Source organism: Schistocerca americana, chromosome 5 (genome assembly GCF_021461395.2).
Source record: "Schistocerca americana isolate TAMUIC-IGC-003095 chromosome 5, iqSchAmer2.1, whole genome shotgun sequence".
In the NCBI taxonomy this organism is placed as follows: domain Eukaryota; kingdom Metazoa; phylum Arthropoda; class Insecta; order Orthoptera; family Acrididae; genus Schistocerca; species Schistocerca americana.
The window spans coordinates 130,310,410-130,333,979 of record NC_060123.1 but is presented as its reverse complement, the minus strand read 5'-3'; the positions used below and the strand labels follow the sequence as shown (position 1 = coordinate 130,333,979).

The 23,570-nt window shown below is 43.7% G+C and overlaps 1 protein-coding gene across 1 annotated transcript in view; it reads left to right on the top strand.

Annotated features, from left to right (window-relative positions):
- The first annotated feature begins 2,629 nt into the window (after positions 1-2,629).
- LOC124615371 (exocyst complex component 2) overlaps positions 2,630-23,570 on the top strand; it is a 121,225-nt gene continuing 100,284 nt past the window's right edge. The window contains exons 1-3 of the mRNA XM_047143194.1: positions 2,630-2,809; positions 3,587-3,706; positions 7,010-7,162. Of these exons, the coding sequence (XP_046999150.1) occupies positions 3,598-3,706; positions 7,010-7,162 (262 nt within the window). The 5' untranslated portion in view covers positions 2,630-2,809; positions 3,587-3,597. The remainder of the gene's footprint in view (positions 2,810-3,586; positions 3,707-7,009; positions 7,163-23,570) is intronic.

The window sequence follows — 23,570 nt, the reverse complement described above, 5'->3', positions numbered from 1 at the left end:
GTGAAGACACATGGGTGGCGCCCTGTAGAGGAAAGGTGGATACTCTACTGAGACGAGGAGGCACTTGAGACAATCATGACTGGTAACATCTGTGGCTGGCCACCAGGGTAGAGTGATGTAGAGCAGAGACCCAGAGTAGAAGTGTCACTTGCAGTGAAGGTGCCATTTGAAGAGGAAAGCAAATACATGAGATGAGTGTAACCAATACACTGATGAGAAGAAACCTGGGAGAGAGAGCAGGACTCCAAGGATGTGGGTTGCACACTGGCACAAGCAGAAAGGATGGCTGAACCATGGGCAACATGTCCAGAGGGAACAAGATGTGGTCAGTAGAGATAACAGAGGGCAGAGTGCAGTCACCTTCGGACCGAGAAGAGGACACAAAGAGGACAGTAGTGGAAAGCATATGAAGCACAAGGGTGGTTCTGTGGAGGAGATGTCAAGTGGGCTAGTGGCATGCAGGCTGGGAGCATGTGGGATAGCAGCATGCTGGCTGGCAGCAAGGAGGATGTGAACTGTGCTAAAATCTGAAGAGGTGCCAGGGCTAGCAGTGAGGGCACCACTGGCGCTGGAACTGCAAGAGGTGTTGGAGCCAGAGACAAGGCCACCTGCGGTGCTGGAGTAGGTGTGGCAGGAGCTGGTGGCACCACAGTAGAAGATGTTGCAGCAGGAGGCACTGCAGTGGGAGGCGCTGGATTGGGAGGTGCCAGATGGGAAGGTGCCAAATGGGGAGGAGCCATGTTAGGAGGTGCCAGATAAGGAGGCACAGGATCGGAGGCGATGGATTCGAGGTGCCAGAGCAGGAAGCACCAGATCCAATAGCACTGGAGACAGTGGAGACCATCGTGCAGAAGCCAGCAGGGCCTGTGGCACAGGAGCCAGTGAGGCCCATGGCATAGCAACTAGTGGGGGCTAGGGTGCAGGAATTAATGGAGGCTGAGCTGCGGGAGCTGATGGTACAGGAGCTAGCAGTTCAGGAGCAGGAGGGAATCGCAAATGAGGGCCCACCAGCGTGAATGGCCTGCATCATTATACAGATAGTTTCAAAAAGTCGATCACACCACTGGGGAGTAGTAGGGCAACAAGGAGATCAGTGCAGTTTGTTAGTGCAGGTTGCCTACTTCAAGAGCAAGTATACGTTCAGGGCCAAACCTATTGTTCTCTTTTGAGTAACAGGTCCTTAACCAGTTGTTCTGCTATGAGTGTTATGACCCACTGGGAGTAATCTATTCTTCCAAGAACCCCTCACCCCGCCTCCTCGTCCCCCTCCCCTCCTCCTACAACACCCCTCTGGGAATGCCAATTGCCAATGCAAGCAACCATTTGATGTCAATTTGGTCGACTAATTAATTAAATCGATCAATTAATTAACCCCTTCCCCTTTAGGAAATACCCCAGCCCTCCTTCTCCCCTCCCCACCTGTAAATTGGTGGGAAAAAGATTCAGTTGATTCGCCACTTGGCGGGAAATCGATTGCAGTGTGTGGAATGTCTAAACAATTCAGACAATATGTGGGACATTGCTTAGTTAAACGATTTATAGGCTACAAGGCAGTGTTTGGAATATAATTTATTTATTTATTTAAAGAAACTGGTGGGAAATCGACTGCAGTGTACGGAATAATGTTAATTTGAACGTTTTGAGGACGACGCGGCAGTATGGAATGTTTATCAGTTGCGGCGCTTTTTTTCCGATCATGCAAGGAATATCGTCAATATAATTCACTGCGCGAAATTACACTGTTAAAAATCTTTCACAGCGACCTCAAGGTTGGACAGTGAACAAATAACTTTAAATTAAGGCCGCTGATTATTTTTCAATGTGTTGGGCTAAAAAGTTGATAATTCCCTGCAAATAATATAATCATACTAAAAATGAGCGGTCTGGAGAGATCTTTAATGCGATTTATCATTAAAACTGTGTATTTTCGTAATATGCAAACACTAACACAAAAACCTGGCAAACTCTGAAATCAACATGTCGGCTGCTCTGTGATCTCGTGTTTTTCTTCTGTTTTCTCCAGTGTAAATGCCTATTCGAAGGCACAGGTATGGATGGCACACACTAGGAGATACTTGCGCATCGTTCACGCGAATGCGCATTCGCTCATATTCGCTTGTGATCACTTCGGTGTAAAGAAGGCTTTCGGTGTAAATGGGGCCACGAGATGTGGTATTGTTACTTTTACAGAATGAAGGATTGACTGCCTACATGATGAGCATCAAGGCTTGCGACATTAGAAGCAAAAAAAGCCAGAGATCAGACTTGGTGATGAAATAAGTGTGTGTACGTCAAAAATTTTAAAGGGCAAGAATTGCTCGACAAAGAAGCCTTCAGTGAAATCAATACAGGTATTCAGATTAGGGCACCACCTGAAGTATAAAATAACTCCTTTCACTTAATACGTCAGTTCTCGGGCTTGTACTATTTTCCTCTTCTGAATGTTTATCGTGTTTAATATGAATATATGTTTCAGATAAAGGTGTGATTAGCCTGTGCTGATTGTTACTGGTGAACTGAGGAAAACTTGATTCCTGGAGTTTCAAAGATACAACCCGACAAACCAGAGGAAAACAGAAAACCCGTACTGTTGGCGACACTGATTAGCGACAATCTCGCTATGTGATTATTGTGTTGTTTAAGCATGGAGTGTGGGAGTAGGACTGTGTGGATGTTATGTAGGAAAAAAATTGAAGGACTGCCTAAAATATATGATAGTGATGTTGATCTTTGAGAGCGAGTTTAGTTATTGTTAATGACTGTAAGGAGTCCATAGTCTGCTTTGCTGCGATCACAGCAGCTGAACTAGGTTAAGTTTATCTGTCAAAAATTTACTTTTTTTATTTTTAAACAGTTTATTGTTCTTTCTGCGAGTTTATTATTGTTTTTATGAACACTATGTACGTCACAGTAAATTATTTTCTCGTCGTGAATGAATATATTCATACGATTCATGATTAAGTAGTACACTTCCAGTTGAGAAAGGGGCGGAACTTGTCACCTGGAGTAAGGCCTAATATTCAGGAATGCGTTCCTGTGGAACGAAGCTGAATACATCCGCGATATTTTTCTATTAGTAGAAGTTTGGCGCAGTGGTTAGACACTGGACTCGCCATCGGGAGGACGACGGTTCAATCGCGCGTCCGGCCATCCTGATTTAGGTTTTCCGTTATTTCCCTAAATCGCTCCAGGCAAATGCCGGGATGGTTCCTTTCAAAGGGCACGGCCGACTTCCTTCCCCGTCCTTCCCTAATCCGATGAGACCGATGATCTCGCTGTCTGGTCTCCTTCCCAGAAACAACCAACCAACCTAGAAGTTTGAGAACCAGTCTGGGTACACGAATGTAAACGAATTGATTGTATATTGAATTTGCAGACTTAGTAGCCTCCGTATTACAGCCTCACTTATTTCGTTTTTAGTGGATGTTGCTGTGGTTCTCTATGGTAGCGTTTAATTCGAATCAATAATTGAAGTTAGATCTTCTTTATAAGAGGTTGTAATGGTGCAGTGTGTCTATTATGATTTTCAGATATTTTATGAAAAATATCTCAGACAGAATTTGTGACAGGTCGGTTTATTTTACAGCTTTATCAAACATGGCTCCTCCTCCGATTGTAACCGGAATTTCCCCCAAAGAAGGACCTCCAGGGACGAGAGTGACACTGAGAGGAGAATTTCTTGGAACTAGTCCCACAGATCTCATTGGTGAGTGACAATATTCTGTATCATTATTGTTGTAGAATGATAACGCAATCATTAATTGGCTACTTTGTGTAGATGGTACTCCCTAGCATAAGAGCAAAAAGGTGTAACTAAAGCATTGTGATAATATTTGCAAAATGTATGGTAAGAGTTAAGCAGTGGATCTCCCTACCATTTATCATAGTTTTTGTAAACAATGTACATCAAAATACTTGTTGGGGACATGTTAGTTATGTATTACACATTGTTATGTTGATAGTTCTAATTCTTTGTAAATAAAAGTGTGTTATGTATGGAGTGAATGTATATCTCATGTTATGTTGGGGGTCAGCGAGCCACCACAACCAAGGTTTTGAGAGAGGACAATATTGCGCTCCAACCCCAAGATAAGAATAAATACATAACTGAGCAACAACTGATAAACAGCTAACTTGGTGTAAACTTACCCTCTCAGGGTATTAGTGAGTGGGGATTTGTATGCATTTTTGATGATGTCGGCTTTTGATTTCCAGCCAGGTGCTAGACTGCATAAATATGGCTGATACAGCTTGTCAGGTTTAGTGAGTGGGTTATATATGTATTTTTTGTTGTCAGATTTCCATTTCCAGCCAGGTGTGAAACAACATAAATAAGGCAGGCACAGTCTGTCAGATTAGCTGAGTTAGAAGGTCTCACTGTCAGTGTGTAGGCTGTGATATGAGTGTTTGAGTTTGTTATAGTGTTTAGGTTTTCCTAGAAAATAGTTTAGCCAACAAAGCCAAACATTAGTGTGCTTATCACTCAAATATCTTTCTCCATAGCACTGTTTATTAAAAAAAAACCATATGTTCCCCCCTTCACCTGTAAACTCATGCTGTAAGCCTTGTCTTGTTCTACATCTACATTGATACTCCGCAAGCCACCCAACGGTGTGTGGCGGAAGGGCACTTTACGTGCCACTGTCATTACCTCCCTTTCCTGTTCCAGTCGCGTATGGTTCGCGGGAAGAACGACTGTCTGAAAGCCTCCGTGCGCACTCTAATCTCTCTAATTTTACATTCGTGATCTCCTCGGGAGGTATAAGTAGGGGAAAGCAATATATTTGATACCTCATCCAGAAACGCACCCTCTCTAAACCTGGCGAGCAAGTTACACCGCGATGCAGAGCGCCTCTCTTGCAGAGTCTGCCACTTGAGTTTATTAAACATCTCCGTAACGCTATCACGGTTACCAAATAACCCGGTAACGAAACGCGCCGCTCTTCTTTGGATCTTCTCAATCTCTTCCGTCAACCCGACCTGGTACGGATCCCACACTGATGAGCAATACTCAAGTATAGGTCGAACGAGTGTTTTGTAAGCCACCTCCTTTGTTGATGGACTACATTTTCTAAGCACTCTCCCAATGAATCTCAACCTGGTACCCGCCTTACCAACAATTAATTTTATATGATCATTCCACTTCAAATCGTTCCGCACACATACTCCCAGATATTTTACAGAAGTAACTGCTACCAGTGTTTGTTCCGCTATCATATAATCATACAATAAAGGATCCTTCTTTCTATGTCTTCGCAATACATTACATTTGTCTATGTTAAGGGTCAGTTGCCACTCCCTGCACCAAGTGCCTATCTGCTGCAGATCTTCCTGCATTTCGCTACAATTTTCTAATGCTGCAACTTCTCTGTATACTACAGCATCATCCGCGAAAAGCCGCATGGAACTTCCGACACTATCTACTAAGTCATTTATATATATTGTGAAAAGCAATGGTCCCATAACACTCCCCTGTGGCACGCCAGAGGTTACTTTAACGTCTGTAGACGTCTCTCCATTGTTAGGGACCATTGCTTTTCACAATATATATAAATGACGTAGTAGATAGTGTCGGAAGTTCCATGCGGCTTTTCGCGGATGATGCTGTAGTATACAGAGAAGTTGCTTCTTTATCTTTAATGTCACTATCTCTGTAATGGCTTTCAGGCTGAATATATAGACACACACACACACACACACACAGGGTGATTCACGAAGATATGCAAATATTTTGTTATTCTACAAGAAAATCCCAAGAAAAAAGTTTATATAAACATAGGTCCTCACATGTTTAGTTATGGAGTTAGGGCTAGTGAAAGATTTTTCCTGAAATTCAGCAACTTCACTAATATGAACCCATCACAGAACTATACAAGGTTAAAGTAAAGCACAAATTCCATTTATTTTGTTGTTATTGATCTGGTGAATCTAATATAAAACATGCCCCAGACATGAATCTGCAATAGTTTCCCAGGACATCTAGAAAAGCAAAGAAATAATTTCGTAAATTTTTTTTAATTTATTAACTACTTGGCCGAATTTGTTTTTTAAATTCCAGACAATTGTAAAAAGTTTCCAACAGAGGTTGTAGAGAATTTAATTTTGGAAACATGATGGTAATAACGTTAATTGAAACTGTATGAATGTGTCAGGTGTTCTGCTTTTATTAATATCATAGCACATGTAAATTCATGTTAAACTGGAAAAAACAAAGCTCATTGTTAAGGAAGTTGTACACTGTACATACAGTTTCACAATACATTCACAATAAATGTTCAAAAATGTCTTCACCAAGTTCAGTGCATTTAACTGCATGTGTACGAAAAGATTCTGTAGCTCGTTTCAGTTTCACAAGGTTGTCTGTTAACTGCAGCCATAGCATTACCATTACATTGTCATAAATAAACACCACATCGGCGTATTCCTCTCGTAAATTTGAAAGGCATCCCTCTTTCACAAACAATCGACAAACTACAACAGTTACTATGTGGTTTCACTTAAATACACTGTTGTTATTATGTTCTTTCACTGAACAGTGCAGAAAACTAACTCATTTCAAGTTTAGGAAGTGACAGAAACAACTCACTAATGGTCGCCAACAATGACCTAAACATCTCCACATTCTTAATGGAAAGTAAACATATTTACTTGTATAATAATCTTTGCTTCTCTGTATGTTTTGGAAAACTACTGCAGATACACGTCTGGGACATATTTTATTAAATTCACCAGACCAATAACAACAAAGTAAATTGAAATCATGCTTTTATTTAATCTCGTACAGTTTTGTGATGGCTTCAAATTAGCGAAGTTAAATTTCAGGCAAAATCTTTTATTAGCCGTAACTCTGTAACCAAACATTTGCGGACCTATGTTTACATGAACTCTTTTCTTTAGGTTTACTTGTATGGTTGTACACAATTTCGTAATCTTTCTAATTGCGTCTGGAGGTTTTTATTGAGTTTTTTATGCATGTAGTCATCTAGTTACATTTGAAATACTTTTAAAGGTCTTACAATATGTGGATGCGACTGCCAACTGTCTGCCGAATGGAAGTCACCCAACAAAATCATTGCACGATCTGGACCAGGAAAAGGTCGTGGAGACATTATTGTTACCACCCGGTCTGGTGGAAGAGGAACATCTACTGTGCAATTTAGAGGTATGTGTGCATGAAGTGCTGAGTATTGTGTATTGCGTTTGTTTTTGTTAAGGCACTTGCTCCTTACAGTGTCTTGTGTATTGTCTATATTCTTCCAAGATCTTTTAAATTCTTTCAGGTATTGCTTACAAAGCAATTATGAAACCTCTTCATTGTAATAATTTTAGTTTTTATCTTTCCATTTTCTCAGTTGCTATTGCTGATGTAAAATAAGTGTCATCTATGTCAGTGACACACTGGGACTTATTTATATTGTACTCTGACAGAAAAACCATATTTTATAACTAACAATTCACTCAGGAAATTGTTTCCATCTAGTCTCTTCTCTTCTTTATGATGTTTTAACATGTAACAAACACTATATTATTTATTATTTAGTGCATTTCAAACATAAAGTTGTTCTGAGGGTTTTCATGCTGTGTTGAAACAATGAGAACCTCTCAGCACTCAGATCACACCAGTCCTTGAGATGACCACATTTGCAGAAGCACTCTCTTCTCCCTAGCTTCAGCCACGTCAGTGTTGTCGTCGTTGTCCTCCTCCTCCTCCTCTTCAGTTAACAGGTGGGTTTGTTGCAGCTCTCCATGTTAGTCTATCCTGAATAACTACTGCCACCTACAGCCATTTGAATCTGCTTAATTTATTCATTATTGGTATCTTCCTTCAATTTTTACTGCCTGCACTTCTCTCCAAATACCAAATTGATAATTCTTTGGTGCCTTAGTGTGTGTCCTGTGAACTGATCCTTTCTTTTAGTCAACTTGTGCCACAAATTTCTTTTCTCCTCAGTTCACTGCAGTACTTCCCCATTTGTTATTTGGTCTACCCACCTCATCATGAGCATTGCTCTGTAACACCAAATTTCAAAAGCTTTTTTTGTTTTGTTTTTGTCTGAACTGCATATTGTCCATGTTTCATTTATGTACAAGGCAATATTCCAGACAAATACCTTCAGTAAAGACGCCCACAGGTAAATTTATATTTGGTGTTACCAAATTTCTCCTTTTAGAACTGCTTTCATTGCTGTACCCAGTCAGCATTTTATATCCTCTTTGCTTCAGCTATCATCATTCATTTTGTTGCTCAAATAGAAAAAACTCATCTGAGGCTACTTTTAGTGTCTCATTTACTGATCAGATTCACACAGCATCATCTGGTTTAGTTCAACTATGTTCCATTACCATTGTTTATCTTCTGTTAATGTTCATCTTACAACGTCTTTTCAATAGATTATCCATTCCGCTCAACTGATCACGCAAATCCTATGCCTTCTCTGAGAGAATTACAATGCCGTTAGCAAACCTCATACAAAGGCTGTACCATAGGTACCCAACCCTATGTGTAGATAGTGGTTGTTGTACCAATCTTATAAAGCCTGAGTTTGAAGTGTGACGATGCTACATAGTTTAGTATTCGTTTGGCAGCCATCAGTAGTGAACACCGACATGAATTTGTAAATGTAGATAAAACTGGTCATCATTGTGGAATACAATAATTTTTATTTGAAAGCTCTTAGTCAAAATAATATTAAAGATGAGCTAGATTATATAATGGGAGAGTCTGCTCCTCCATTTACTGTCAACAAAATGTTGGATAGTGGAGTTTAAGTGAGGTCATATGAGCTGCCAAGAGGAGCACTTCATTGGTGAACCAAATGAAGTGACCACGTCAGAAATTGTGGAGAAAAGTCTCAAAATAGTGTTGGATGACTGTCGGCTGAAAATATGTGAGCTAGCAGACATCGTAGTTATTTCACAAAATTTGACAGTAGAAAGTCCAGGTAGGAATATCAACATTTATGAAAAGGATAGATTGCTACTCATTGTAAGGATTACATGTTGACTTGCATACAGGAACAATGAAAAGACTTTTACAAACTGAACTTTTGGACAAAGCTCTTCCAGAAAAGAGAGGAAAATGCACACACACATTCACACAAGCAGGCACACTTCACACACGTGACTGCTGTCTCCAGCCATTCTGGGCAGACTCCAAAATGTTGTGTTGAACAAAAGCTGGATGTGGTAGGGAAAACAAAGGAATAGCAGAGCACTGGTGGTGGTGGTGGGGGGGGGGGGGGGGGTTGAGAGGAGTGCTGTCTGGTGGATTACACAGGGATTAGAGGGTGGCAGGGCAAATCTCCCAGGTGAATTGTTGGGAGACTGTGGGGAGGGGGGAGCAGGGAGCAGAAGAGGAGGGGTGCATAGGTGGGAAAAGACTGGTGTGTTTGTTGGCAGATAGTAGCACACATTGATGGTGAGGGGACACGAATTGGGATGAGGTGTAGGAAGAGGGGGGTCAGAAACTGTTGAGCTGAGGATGTGAGGGCAATAGATTATTATAGGTTGAGGATGGGATAATTTCAGGAGAGGAGAATGTGTTGTAAGGATAACTCCCATTTGCACAGTTCAGAAAAGCTGGCGGTGGAAGGGAGGATACAATGGGGTGGATTGTGAAAAAGACATTGAAGTCAAGCATGTTGTGTTCAGCTGCATGTTGTGCCCCAGGGTGGTCCACTTTGCTCTTGGCCATGGTTTGGTGGAGGCCATTCATCCCCTGTGGCAGGACTGAAGTAGGAAGTTGTGGATGGGCCAGGTCTTGCATCTGGCTCTTTCACAGGGATGTGATCCACCTAACCACCACTTTACCTCCAACCTGGCCTCACCATCCATCTCCAAGTCCCTTCCTTGGAGCACCAGCCTTTCAGTTGAAAAAGGACAACCATGCACAGCCTCAAAGCAGATCCTCATGTAATCATTGTACCTGTAGACAGAGGTTCCAACATAGTCATTGTAAATCGCAATGACTACCTGGCAGAAGGCCTCTGCCAATTGTCGTACTCCTCCACTTATAAACTCTGCCAGAGTGATCCCATCCCAGAAGTCCACCATAACCTCCGATCCGTGCTTAAAGGCTTGGGTCCTAGCTGCCCCTTCGCAGCTGCCCACATCAAAGATACCAACCACTTCTTTCACCAGTTCCCATCCCTTTACATGCTGGATCACTACTCATCACTGTTGACACCACTTCCCTATACACCAACATCCCTCACGCCCATGCTCTTGCCCCTGTTGAGCACTACCTCTCCCAATTTCCTTCAGGCTCCATACCCTCTACTCCATTTCCCATACATCTAATTTCATTCTAACACACAACTACTACTCCTTTGGAGGGAAGGTATGCAAACAGATATGCAGCACAGCCGTGGGCATCCACATGGCACCCTCCTATGCCAACCTCCTGAATCCATTGTGCCACAGTCCTGGGTGTTGGCCTCCTCCTCTCTGATGGCTCTATCCACACCTCTGTCCACATTAAACCAACCAACAGCACTGGCATTTCAACAGCTGCCACCCTTCCACACCAGAATATCCTTCCCATACAGCCTTGCCACTTGGAGATGGTGTATCTGCAGTGAGAGGAAAGCCCTTGCCCAGTGTGCTGAAGTTCTCACAAAGGCCTACGCAGATGGACACTATTTCCCAGACCTAGGCGGCAAACATACTTCCCATGTTGCATCCCCACACACTCCCAATCCTCCCACCACATCCAAGAACCAGCTACAAAGGAATGTCACTATACCGATGCCTCTTCTTTAGTCTTTTTCTTCTTCTTGTTTATCCCGGCTTCTTGAGACCTCTTGTGAAGAGAGACAATACAGCAAGTTCTGTAGTGGTGTAAGATAATCAATAATAATTTAACTTTTGAAACTGCCGGTTTATTGGCATTTAAGCAAAGAAAAACACTTCCATACTCTCAACAAACTTAGTGTAACATTTTGTCTGTAGTGGGCCTTAGTATGTCACAAATCATTCTAATGAATTAGTTAAGCTGCTTTATAGTGTTGCTAGGCAATGTAATGAACAAAGTGATACGTGTCTCAATTAAAACTGGACCTCGATATTTTGAATAATCTTTCAGTTCATTTTTTGTCAAAATCAGAACTTGTCTCAAAATTAATTTCCAACTTCGTGCATTAAGTTCAAACGCATTTGCAACTATTGTACGCAATTTACTGGACAGCTCAATCGTGCACTGGTGTGTAATGTATTTCAAATCGAGCACGCAGTTTTCAGTTTTGCCTAATGAGCTAAACGACTCTCTTGTAGTAACGTGATGTATCTATCTCACGTAAAGTTTAAATGAAACTGGGTTTACTCTCTATTTGGGTCAAGATCACAAAATAAAATTCACCACACAGGTTAGCGAACTATTCACGTGCACTTTTGCACTGCAAGTGATAACTTGTTTCATTGTAAAAGCCACACATAAATTCACACTTTTATAACAAATTTGGTGCCCCTTGCATCGCTTCACCACCTTTGTCACTTCATATCATGCTGGACTGGGACAACTGAACCACATCCTTCCACAGGGCTTTGATTATCTGTCATCATACCCTTAAATAAGAGACATTCTACCCAAGATTTTTCCCACCCCTCCTAAAGTGGTGTTCTGTCACTCATCCAACCTCCACAACATCCTAGTCCATCCCTATGCCAGTCCCAAACCCAGCCCCTTGCCACAGGAATCATATCTCTGTGGAAGGCCCAGGTGCGAGACCAACCCAATCCACCCACCCAGCACTTCCTATTCCAGTTCTGTGAAAGGCTTATCCTACCCCATCAGAGACCAGATCACCTGTGAAAGCAGCTACATCATATACCAGCTCCACTGCAGTCATTGGTATATGATGTAGCTGCTTTTTATATTGGTATGACTACCAACAAGCTGTCTACCAGGATGAACAGCCGCTACCAAACTGTGGCCAAGAGCAGAGCCAAACACACAGCTGAATGTAAAATGCGTGATTTCTATAACTGCTTCACTACATGACCCACCCGGATCCTCACTTCCCCTGTCAACTTTTCTGAATTGCCAGATGGGAATTATTCTAAGAACGCATTCTATACTCGTGAAATTATCCCAGCATCAACCTATGGTTACCTACTGTCCCCATGCCCTCCGCTGAACAGTTTCAGCCCCCTCTGTCCTATCACTACTACCCTATTTGCTCCTTTCACCCTGATTGTGTGCTCATCTCTGCCAATGCATCCGCCCATCTTCCCTCCCCCCATGTACCCAGCTATTCCTCCCCTTTTGTGCCCCACTCCATATTGTTGCTTTTGTTCGATACAACAGTTGCAGTCTGCCCAAAGCGGCCGAAGATAGTACTGCTGAGTGTGTGAGGTGTGCCTGCTTGTTTGTTTGTGTGTGTGTGTGTGTGTGTGTGTGTGTGTGTGTGTGTGTGTGTGTGTGTTTTCCTTTCTTTTTCTGAAGAAGGGTTTGGCCAAGAGTGCAGTTGTAATAGTCTTTTCATTGTGTCTGTCTGCAACTCAGTCTGTCATCTTTATGGTGACTAGCAATCTATCCTTTTCATAATTGTGGACAGAAAATTGTGTGCAAGTTGAGTCCTGGGTTTGGACAATAGAACAGAAGTGGTGTCAGGGGGATGTTGCAGTTGCGTGTTTGGGAATGTTTCACTGCAATAAAAACACATTTTGTGTCAATTCATAACCATGGATGGAATATGGGTCCATCACATCACACCTGATATGAAGGAACAGTCAGAACACTGGATTGAAAAGGTAAAATTGGCTCCAAAGAAGGCAGAGACAATTCCATCTGCTGGCAAGGTTATGGTTTCATTTTTTGGGTTGTGCATGGGGTAATTTTCATTGATTATCTTCAGAAATGAAAAACAATCAATGGTGAGTATTTTCTGAACTTATTGCAGTATTTTCTGAACTTATTGCAGTATTTTCTGAACTTATTGCAGTATTTTCTGAACTTATTGCAGTATTTTCTGAACTTATTGCAGTATTTTCTGAACTTATTGCAGTATTTTCTGAACTTATTGCAGTATTTTCTGAACTTATTGCATTATTTTCTGAACTTACTGCAGCATTTGACTGATAAAATCAAGCAATTGCATAAAAGCAAGTTATTTTTATCGCGACAATGCAGCAGTTCACAAACCTATTATTGCCATAGCGAAAATCAGTGATTTAAAGTTCAAATTGCTTCGTAATGCACTTTATTCTCCAGATTTATCCCCTCTGATTATATTCTGTTACCAGACTTTAAGAAATGAATGGCCTGGTGGTAAAAGATTTGCCAAATATGAATTGGTGGAGTCTGCAGCTGACAGCTTTTTTGTGGAGCTCAGTGTTTGTCACTATACATAGGGTATCAAAGCTATTCAACATTGATGGGAAAAGTATATTGAGCTGAAATGAAACTATGTGGAGAAATAAAGATGTTTTCCCCTACATTTTTGTGTTTTCTTTGTCCGTTTTGTAGCTACTGGGACAGTCCTTGTAATTTATATTTCTTCTCCTGGAACTTCAATTTCATCTTCAAATTTTTTGTTGGTTTCCTTTACTGCTTGCTCAGTGTGCAGATTGAATAACATTACGAATAGACTATACTACTGTCATACTCCCTTCTCAACTACTGCTACTCTTTCATGACTGACTCCCCCCTGCGGGTCCAGGGGTTAGAATAGGCCCGAGGTATTCCTGCCTGTCGAAAGAGGCAACTAAAAGGAGTCTCTCACTTTTCGGCCCTACGAGTTCAGGTCCCATTCTATGGTTTGACCTGCCGCTTTTGAAATTCTACAGAAGTGCAGGCCATATGGGGAAGGACGCCTTACGTGGTGCATGAGCTATCCATAGTGCTGTAAGATTCGAACTCCTGAATCTCTTGTCATGGCTTTGCATCTCTACCTGTGATTCAACTATTTGGGTGAGGACACTTTCCAGGGTATGTCACCTTCTTCTGTTGTCTCCTGTCCTCTTTCGACCCCATGACGATATTGGATTTCTCTGTGCTCAATATCCAGCACGGTAGCCTGGCCATTGTGGTGGGGCCGTCATGTACCTATTTGGTGGTAGCCCCCTGACAACACAGAGATCACACTGCTGATGCCTGAGCTGTAAACTCCCCACATATGTGAAGGAGTAGATGCCTGTATTCCTGGGTTATCAGGACTCCCAGCAGTGGCCATCGTGCCAGTTGGCCTTTGCTGTGGCTGGGTGGCATCCATGGGGAGAGCCCATGATTGGAGTGGATGGCATCAGGGCGAATGACCCACAATGAAGTCATCTCTTGCTGGTGACCGTACGGCACCAGTAGTCTCTAAAAAGGGCGAGATAAAATACAATGCCGACAGGTATGACCCTAAATTGTTTCCCTCCCTCGCTACACCATGGGAGGAACATAGGGCTACAGAATGGAGAGAGCCATATTCGTCTCAGTTTTTAGTCTGTAGCACAACTGATGGGGACTCCTATCTGCCTATGAACCCTCAATTTTTCGTTGAACACCTTCAGGATAAGTTTGGAGAAGTGACAACACTGTCCAAGATGCGAAACGGTGCAGTCTTAAATCAGACAGTTTCCCCAGCCCAATCCCAAGTGTTACTTGCCTGTGACATGCTGGGTGATATTCCTGTTTCTGTCACTCCCTATAAAAGCCTCATCATGGTCCAGGGGATCATTTTCCATTGTGATCTCTTTCAGTCTGATGATGAGCTCTGCACCAATTTAGAACAGTGGGGTGTTCATTTCATCTGGTGCATTTACAGGGGACCAAAAGACAACAGGGTTGCTACCGGTGCCTTCATCTTGGCGTTTGAGGGTGATTAATTGCCTGAAACGCTGAGACGTTAAACCATACATCCCTCCCCCATGTGGTGCTTTAAGTGTTGGACGTTCGGGCACATGTCTTCCCGCTGCACTTTCAGCGCCACATGTCGAGACTGCAGATGTCCACTGCACCCATCTACTCCATAAGCGCCTTCTCCCACTTGCATCAACTGTGGAGAGCACCACTCTCCCTGCTCGCCAGACTGCCCAGTACTCCAAAAGGCGCGGAACATCATGAAGTACAAGACCCTGGACCGGCAGACTTACAAAGAGGCTAAATGTAAATTTGAAAGATTACACCCCATTCGATTGATGTCGACAAATGCTGCAGCTATGTCACCATTGCTGTCCCAAGTGCCAGCGGTTCCTCACTCTGTCCCACAACCAGTGAGCCCTCCAGGCCACCTGAATACATCCAGCACCTTGGTGGTAGGTGGCAAATGTTCCTCCATTGCTCCCAAAGTACCTACTTCGGGAACAAGGCCCCCTCAAATGCAAGGGACATCGGTCCCCTCCCCCCCTGTCGGAGAAGCAACAGCCTCCTCCGGCTCCTCTCATGTGGAAGGGGTCCCTTGAGGTCCTCTCTCCCAAGGTCTCCACCAATGCCATGGTGGACACTGGCCAGTGGTTTAAGGAGCCATAAGCTACTGGACGAAGAGCTTCACGATCTTCTCCCGTGCCTGAAGCTGCTTTGGAGAATTCTTCCCAGCAAGCCCCTAAAGAGAAGCGAGAGAGCAAGCAAACTAAGAAGTACTCTGCTAAGAAACAGGACCCCTCTGGTGGCCCCAACACCACCACCACTCCCTATCAATTCTGCATCTGAGGATGCAGTGGAGATCTTAGTGTCCTCTGCAGACCTGGATCTCACTGATGCCTCATCCACTATAGAAATGGCTACAAATACTCAATCGGTGGCAGCAGGTGACCCTAAGGCGTAACCTGCCTCCATGCGCACTTCATGCCTTCCCAGCCTCACGATAACGTCATCCTCCAGTGGAATCGCAGTGGTTTTTTCCACCACCTGGATCTGCTACGGCAACTCTTAAGCTTGACACCTGCTTTCTGCATTGCTCTTCAGGAAACCTGGTTCCCTGAAATGCGGACCCCTGCCCTCTGCGGCTATAGGGGATATTACCAAGAACCGTAGTGACTATAGTAGAGTGTCAGGTGGAGTCTGTGTCCTAAACTCAGTATGCAGTAAACCTGTGCCCTGCAAACCCCTTTTGGAGCTGTGGCTGTTAGGATAAGGACGACACAGGAAATAACTGTCTACAACGTATATCGTCCTCCTGATGGTGCAATACCCCTGATCGCATTGGCTGCACTGATTGATCAACTCCCTAAACTTTTCCTGCTTTTGGGATATTTTAACACTCAAAACCCCTTGAGGAGTGGCACCGTGCTTACTGGCCGAGGCAGAGATGTCGAATGTTTACTGTCGCAACTCGACCTCTGCCTGTTAAATACAGGTGCCCCCACACATTTGAGTGTGGCACGTGGCACGTATTTGGCCATTGCTCTCTCGGTTTGCAGTCCTGGACTTCTCCCATCTATCCACTGGAGAGCACATGACAACCTATGCAGTAGTGACCACTTCCCCATCTTCCTGTCAGTACCCAGATGGGCTAAAAACAAGGTGGACTGGGAAACTTTCACCTCTGCTGTCACTGTTGAATCTCCCCCACATGGTAACATGGATGTGGTGGTTGAGCAGGTAACTACAGCGATCGTTTCTGTGGTGGAAAACACGATCCCTCGTTCTTTAGGGTGCCCCACCAAAAGACAGTAACTTGGTGGTCGCCAGAGGCAATTATGGACCGTCAGCAAGTTCTACAGCGGCATAAGCGGCACCCTTTCCTGGAGCACCTCAAAGCCTTTAAACGGCTCCGTGTCTGTGTTCGCCAGCTTATCAATAGACGGAAACAGGAGTGTTGGGAGAGATATGTCTCGACCATTGGGTGCCATACGTCACCTTCCCAAGTCTGGGCAAAGATCAATAGAGTTTTTGGGTACCTGACCCCAACAGGTGTTCCCGGTGTTCGCATAAATGGTGTGTTATCTACCGACGCAAACATGATTGTCGAGCACTTTGCTGAGCACTATGCCCATGCCTCTGCATCAGAGAATTACTCCCCAGCCTTTCGCTCTCTCAAACGGCTTGTGGAAGGGAAAGTCTTCTCATTCACTACATGCCACAGTGAACCCTATAATGCCCCATTTACAGAATGGGAGTTTCTCAGTGCCCTTGTACATTGGCTCGACACAGCTCCTGGGCCAGATCCGATCCACAGTCAGATGATTAAACATCTCTTCTCTGACCACAAGCGACATCTCCTTGTGATCTTCAACCAGATCTAGTGTGATGTCTTCATTCCAAAAACCCACTTGATGTGGATAGCTATTGGCCCATCAGCCTCACCAACATTCTTTGTAAGCTGCTGGAATGTATGGTGTGTTGGCAGTTGGGTCAGGTCCTAGAGTCATGTGGCCTACAGGCTGGGTGTCAGGGCAGTTTCCGCCTGGGTCGCTCTACCAATGATAATCTTGTGTCCCTCGAGTCTGCCATCTGAACAGCCTTTTCCAGACACCAACACCTGGTTGCCATCTTTTTTTTATTTACTACATCGTATCCTTGTCACATTATATGAGTGGGATCTCCGAGGCCCACTCCCGATTTTTATCCAGAATTTCCTGTCGCTTTGTACTTTCTGTGTCCAAGTTGGTGCCTCCCATAGTTCCCCCCACATTCAGGAGAATGGGGTCCCGCAGGGCCCTGTATTGAGTGTATCTCTATTTTTAGTGGCCATTAACACTCTAGCAGCAGCTGTAGGGCCGTCTGTCTCACCCTCTCTGTGTGCAGACGACTTCTGCATTTCGTACTGCTCCACCAGTACTGGTGTTGCTGAGTGGCACCTACAGGGAACCATCCACAAGGCGCAGTCATGGGCTCTAGCCCATGGCTTCCAGTTTTCGGCCGCGATGTTCTGTGTTATGCACTTCTGTTGGTGTAGTACCGTTCATTTGGAACGTGAACTTTACGTTAGACTCACTGTAGTGGAGACACATAGATTTTTAGGACTGGTTTTTGACACCTCACCTTCATCAGGTAAGTGGAAGTGCTGGCAGTACCTCAATGCCCTCTGCTGCCTGAGCAACACCAACTGGCGTGCAGATCGCTCTACGCTGCTGCAGCTCTACAGAGCCCTTGTTCAATTCTGCCTTTACTATGGGAGTCTGGCTTATGGTTTGGCGGTGCCTTCAGTGTTGCGTTTGCTTGACCCAGCACACCACTGTGGTATTTGACTATTGACAGGAGCTTTTAGGGCAAGTCCAGTGACCAGTGTCCTGGCGGAGACTGGAGTCGCTCCATTACAGGTCAGGCATGCGCAACTTCTCGCCAGTTACGTTGCACACATTTGTAGTTCTCTTGCGCGTCCGAATTACTGTCTTACAATTACAGTTCGCGTCTGATCCCTTCTGATCTATCTGAACTAGAGTCATTACCTTTAACGCCTATACTCGAGGTCCATTTGCGTACACCTCTATGGTGTACACCTAGGCCCAGGCTTCGCCTGGACCTTTCACATGGTCCAAAGGACTCAGTTCACTCCACAGTTCTCCGCTGTCACTTTCCCTCGATTCTTGATGTGTACCGAGGCCGTGAAGTGGTTTACAGTGGCGGCTCGATGGCTGATGGTCTCGTCGGCTTCGCATATGCCTGTGGAGGACATATTAACAGTATTCCATGCCCGATGGGTGCAGTGTTTTCACTGCAGAGTTGGTGGCTACATCTCAAGCTCTTGAGCACATCTGTTCATGCCCTGGGGAGTCGTTTCTTCTGTGTACAGACTCCTTGAGCAGCCTACAAACTACCGACCAGTGCTACCCTTGTCATCCTTTGGTAGTGACCATTCAGGAGTCCACTATGCCCTAGAATGGTCCAATCATTCAGTGGTGTTTGTGTGGACTCCAGGACACGTCAGAATCCCAGGCAACAAACTTGCTGACAGGCTGGCCAGACAGACTACATGGAAACCGCTTATGGAGATTGGCATTCTAATAACTGACCTGCATTCATTTTTACGCCACCAGGTTTTTCGGCTTTGGGAGACGGAATGGCGTAGTCTCAATATGCACAACAAACTGCCTGCCATTAAGGAGACTATGAATGCGTGGCAGTCCTCTATGCGGGCCTCTCGCAGGGACTCTGTGGTTCTCTGTCGGCTCCGCGTTGGCCACACTTGGGCGACACATGGCTACCTCCTGCGCTGTGAAGACCTGCCTCAGTCTTGATGCGGCACCCAGTTGACAGTGGCCCATTAATATTCCGATGCACTGTCCCACTTTGACTGTCCTGCAACAAAATCTTCAGTTACCGGACTCCTTGCCACTAATTTTATCTTCATCGGCTGATTTAGCTTTACGTTATGTTTGTGAGGGAGTGTTTTATCATTTGATATAAGTTTTAGCGCATGTACTTTGTCCCTCTGTGTCCTCCACCCTCGTGCTTTTAGGATGGAGGTTTTAATGTGTTGCAGAGTGACTGGCTTCTGTTTCTTATTCTCATGGTCAGCCGGCCATGGTAATCTGTTTTGTCGTTTTAATCTCTTCTACCTGTTTCTTGCATTTCTGTGGTTTTCTTCTCCCCTTTTGTCCATTTAAGTGTTTGATGCCCTTCAGTCGTTCTTGTGGTTTTTCCTTTCTCTCCGTTTTGTGTTGTCAGTCTCGCTTGTTTTATTCTCACCCTTGTGGCATTGTTTCATTCAGAACAAGCAGTTTGGTCCCTTCCCTCCTCTTTTAAACCAACCAACCAATCATGACTGACTCTTATATCTTCAGTCTGGTTTCTGTAAAAGCTGTGTTTAACAATTTGCTCCCTACATTTAATTCCTGATACCTTCAGAATTTCAAAGGGAGTAGCCCTATCAACATTGTCAAAAGCTTTCTCTGAGTTTACAAAATCTGTAAATGTTGGTTTGTCGTTTGTTAACCTATCTTCTAGGACAAGTTGTATGGTTATTATTGCCTTGGGTGTTCCTACATTTCTCCGGAACCCAAACTGAACTTCCCTAAGGTTGGCTTCCATCAGTTTTTGTATTCTTCTGTAAATGATTCATGTAAATATTTCTCTACCGTGACATATTAAACTGATAGTTCGACAATATTCATGCCTGCCAGTACCTACCTTCTTTGGAATCATTACATTCTTCTTGAAGTCTGAGGGTGTTTTGCCTGTCTCCTATATCTTGCACACCAGGTGGAACAGTTTTTTTGTGGTTGGGTCTCCCAAGGATCTCAATAATTCTTAGTGGATGTCATCTACTCCAGGGCCTTTGTTTCCAGTAACATCATTGAGAGCTCTTTCAAATTCTTCTCAAAGTATGGTATCTCCTATCTTGTGTTTTCCACCTACTCCTCTCGTTCTATAATATGGCTTCATGTTCATTTCCCTTGTAGAGCCCTCTATAATTCCTTTCATGGTTCGCTTCTCACCTTAGTATTGGCTTGCCGTCTCAGCTGTCTATATTCATAAAGTTGCTTCTCTTTTCTCCAAGTATCTCTTTAATATTCTGATGGGCAGTATCTACCTCTCCCCCAGTTATGCGTGCTTCTGAAGTGTAGTATTTATCCTCTATCCATTTCTGCTATCCGGTGTGCACTTAACACCAATTTGATTTTTTAGATGCCTATATTCCCTATCAGCTGTTTCTTTTGCTGCATTTTTATGTCTTCACCTTCCATCAGTCGAATTCAGCATCTCCTGTAATATCCAGGGATATGTAGTAGACTTGCCTTTTTACCTATTTGATCTTCTGCCTTCACTATTTCTTCTCTCAAAGCCACCCATTCGTCTTCCGCTGTGTCCATTTCCCCTGTTTCAGTCAAAAATTGCCCGATGCTCTCTATGAAATTCTCAACATCCTCAAGTTTTTTGAAATTACCTAGGTCCCATCTCCTTAATTTCCTACCTTTTCGCAGTTTCTTCAGTTTTAATGTGCAGTTCATAACCATTAAATTGTGGTGAGAGTCCACACCTGCGCCAGGAAATGTCTTGCAGTTTAAAATCAGGTTTCAAAATCTTTGCCTTATCATTATGTAATAAATCTGAGTGCTTCCAATGCCTCCAGGTCTCTTCCACATGTACAGCCTTTGTACATTGTTATTAAACCAAGTGTCAGTTATTATTAAATTGTGCTCCTTTAACTTTTGCAACTACTGAGTTCCAGTTACTCATCACAATTAAATTTTCACCGAGTGAGGTGGTGTAATGGTTAGCGCACTGGACTCGTAATAGGTAGTATGACAATTCAAACCTGCATCCGGCCACCCTGGTTTAGGTTTTCCTTGATTTCTCTAAATTGCTTCAGGCAAATGCTGGGATGGTTCCTTTGAAGGGGCACGTCCAACTTCCATTCCCATCCTTCCCTCACCCGATGGGACCGATGACCTCACTGTTTGGTCCCCTCCCCCAAATCAACCAACCAACCACTTGAGGGTCCTTAATTATCTGCCTAATTTCTTTTGATCCATCATACATTCTTCGTCTTTTCACCATCTGCAGAACTAGTGGACATATGAAATTTTACTATTGTGTTGGGTGTTGGCTTTGTGTCTGTCTGTGGTACAATTATGTGTTCACCATGCTGTTCGTAGTAGCTTACATCTACATCCACATTCATACTCCACAAGCCACCCAACAGTGTGTGGCGGAGGGCACTTTACATGCCACTGTCATTACCTCCCTTTCCTGTTCCAGTCGCCTATGGTTCGCGGGAAGAACGACTGCTGGAAAGCCTCCGTGCGCGCTCGAATCTCTCTAATTTTACATTTGTGATCTCCTAGGGGGGTATAAGTAGGGGGAAGCAATACATTTGATACCTCATACGGAAACGCACCCTCTTGAAACCTGGACAGCAAGCTACACCGCGATGCAGAGCGCCTCTCTTGCAGAGTCTGCCACTTGAGTTTGCTAAACATCTCCTTAACGCTATCACACTTACCAAATAACCCTGTGACGAAACGTACTGCTCTTCTTTGGATCTTCTCTATCCCCTCTGTCAACCCGACCTGGTACGGATCCCACACTGATGAGCAATACTCAAGTATAGTTTGAACGAGTGTTTTGTTATCCACCTCCTTTGTTGATGGACTACATTTTCTAAGGACTCTACCAATGAATCTCACCCTGGCACCCGCCTTACCAACAATTAATTTTATATGATCATTCCACTTCAAATCGTTCTGTACGCATAGTCCCAGATATTTTACAGAAGTAACTGCTACCAGTGTTTGTTCCGCTATTATATAATCATACAATAAAGGATCCTTCTTTCTATGTATTCACAATACATTACTTTTGTCTATGTTAAGGTTCAGTTGCCTTGCTACCCCCTGAACCAAGTGCCTATCCACTGCAGATCTTCCTGCATTTCGCTGTAACCCTCCAATGCCACAACCTCCCTGTATACCACAGCATCATCCGCGAAAAACCGCATGGAACTTCCGACACTATCTACTAGGTCATTTATATATATTGTGAAAAGCAATGGTCCCATAACACTCCCCTGTGGCACCCGAATTCCTGTTTTCTTACTTGCTATTAGACTTACTCCTGTATTACTCTTATTTAGTTTTGTGTGTATAATCCTGTACTCATTTGACCAGAAGTCTTGATCTTCCTACCACTGCACTTTACTGATTCCTACTGTATCTTACTTCAACCTATCCATGTCCCTTTTTAAGTTCTCTGACCTCTCTACCCAGTTATGAGGTCTTAACATTCCAAGTTCCAATGACTAGAATGCCAATTCCGTTTTTCCTGGTGCTGGTATCCTTAGTTGTCCCCACTCAGAGATCCAAATGGGGATCTATTTCAGCATTGGAATATTTTACCCTAGATGACGCCATCATTTAACCATGCAGAAGAGCTGTATACCCTCAGAAAATTAACAGCTGTAGTCCCCTTCCTTTCAGCATGCCGGAACATCTTAAATTTCTGTGTTGAAGCTTAAATGCTGTTGAGTATTAGTATCATGTAATGATTTCCCCTACAGTTAAATGGTTAGTCAGCCACATTTTTGTTGGCTAATAACTTGGACTAGCTTCTGTCCCTGCTTCCCGAGTTTCAATGCAGTGCTGCTTCTGTTTGCTTACAGTGCCTGTTGATGATTTACACTAAGGACAAATTTTTCAGCATGTAGACTGTCAGTGGCAGGAAAAGCATTTCTGAAAAAGAGAAATTTGTTAACATCAAACACAGATTTAAGTGTTAGGAAGTATTTTCTAAAAGTATTTATACAAAAAATGGAAATGAGCATATGGCTTCATTGGCCGGGAGGCCCCATCCAGGGAAGTTAGGTTGCCAAGTGCAAGTCTTATTTCATTCAACGCCACATTGGGCGACTTGTGTGCCAGTGATGCGGATTTATATGGAGTGTAGCCATGTGTGGAAGCAGAACATGCACGATAAACAATTTAGACAAGAAGAGAATAGAAGCTTTTGAAATGCAGTGCTACAGAAGAATGCTGAAGATTAGATGGATAGATCATGTAACCAATGAAGAGGTACTGAATGGGATTGGGAAGAATGGAAATATGTGTCACACGGTGACTAGGAGAATGGATTGGTTGATAGGACGCCTTGTGAGACATTGAGGCATCACCAACTTAGTATTGGAGGGAAGTGTGGGGGGTAAAAATCAGGAGGAGACCAAGAATGAATACAGTAAGCAGATTCAGAAGGACGTAGGTTGCAGTAG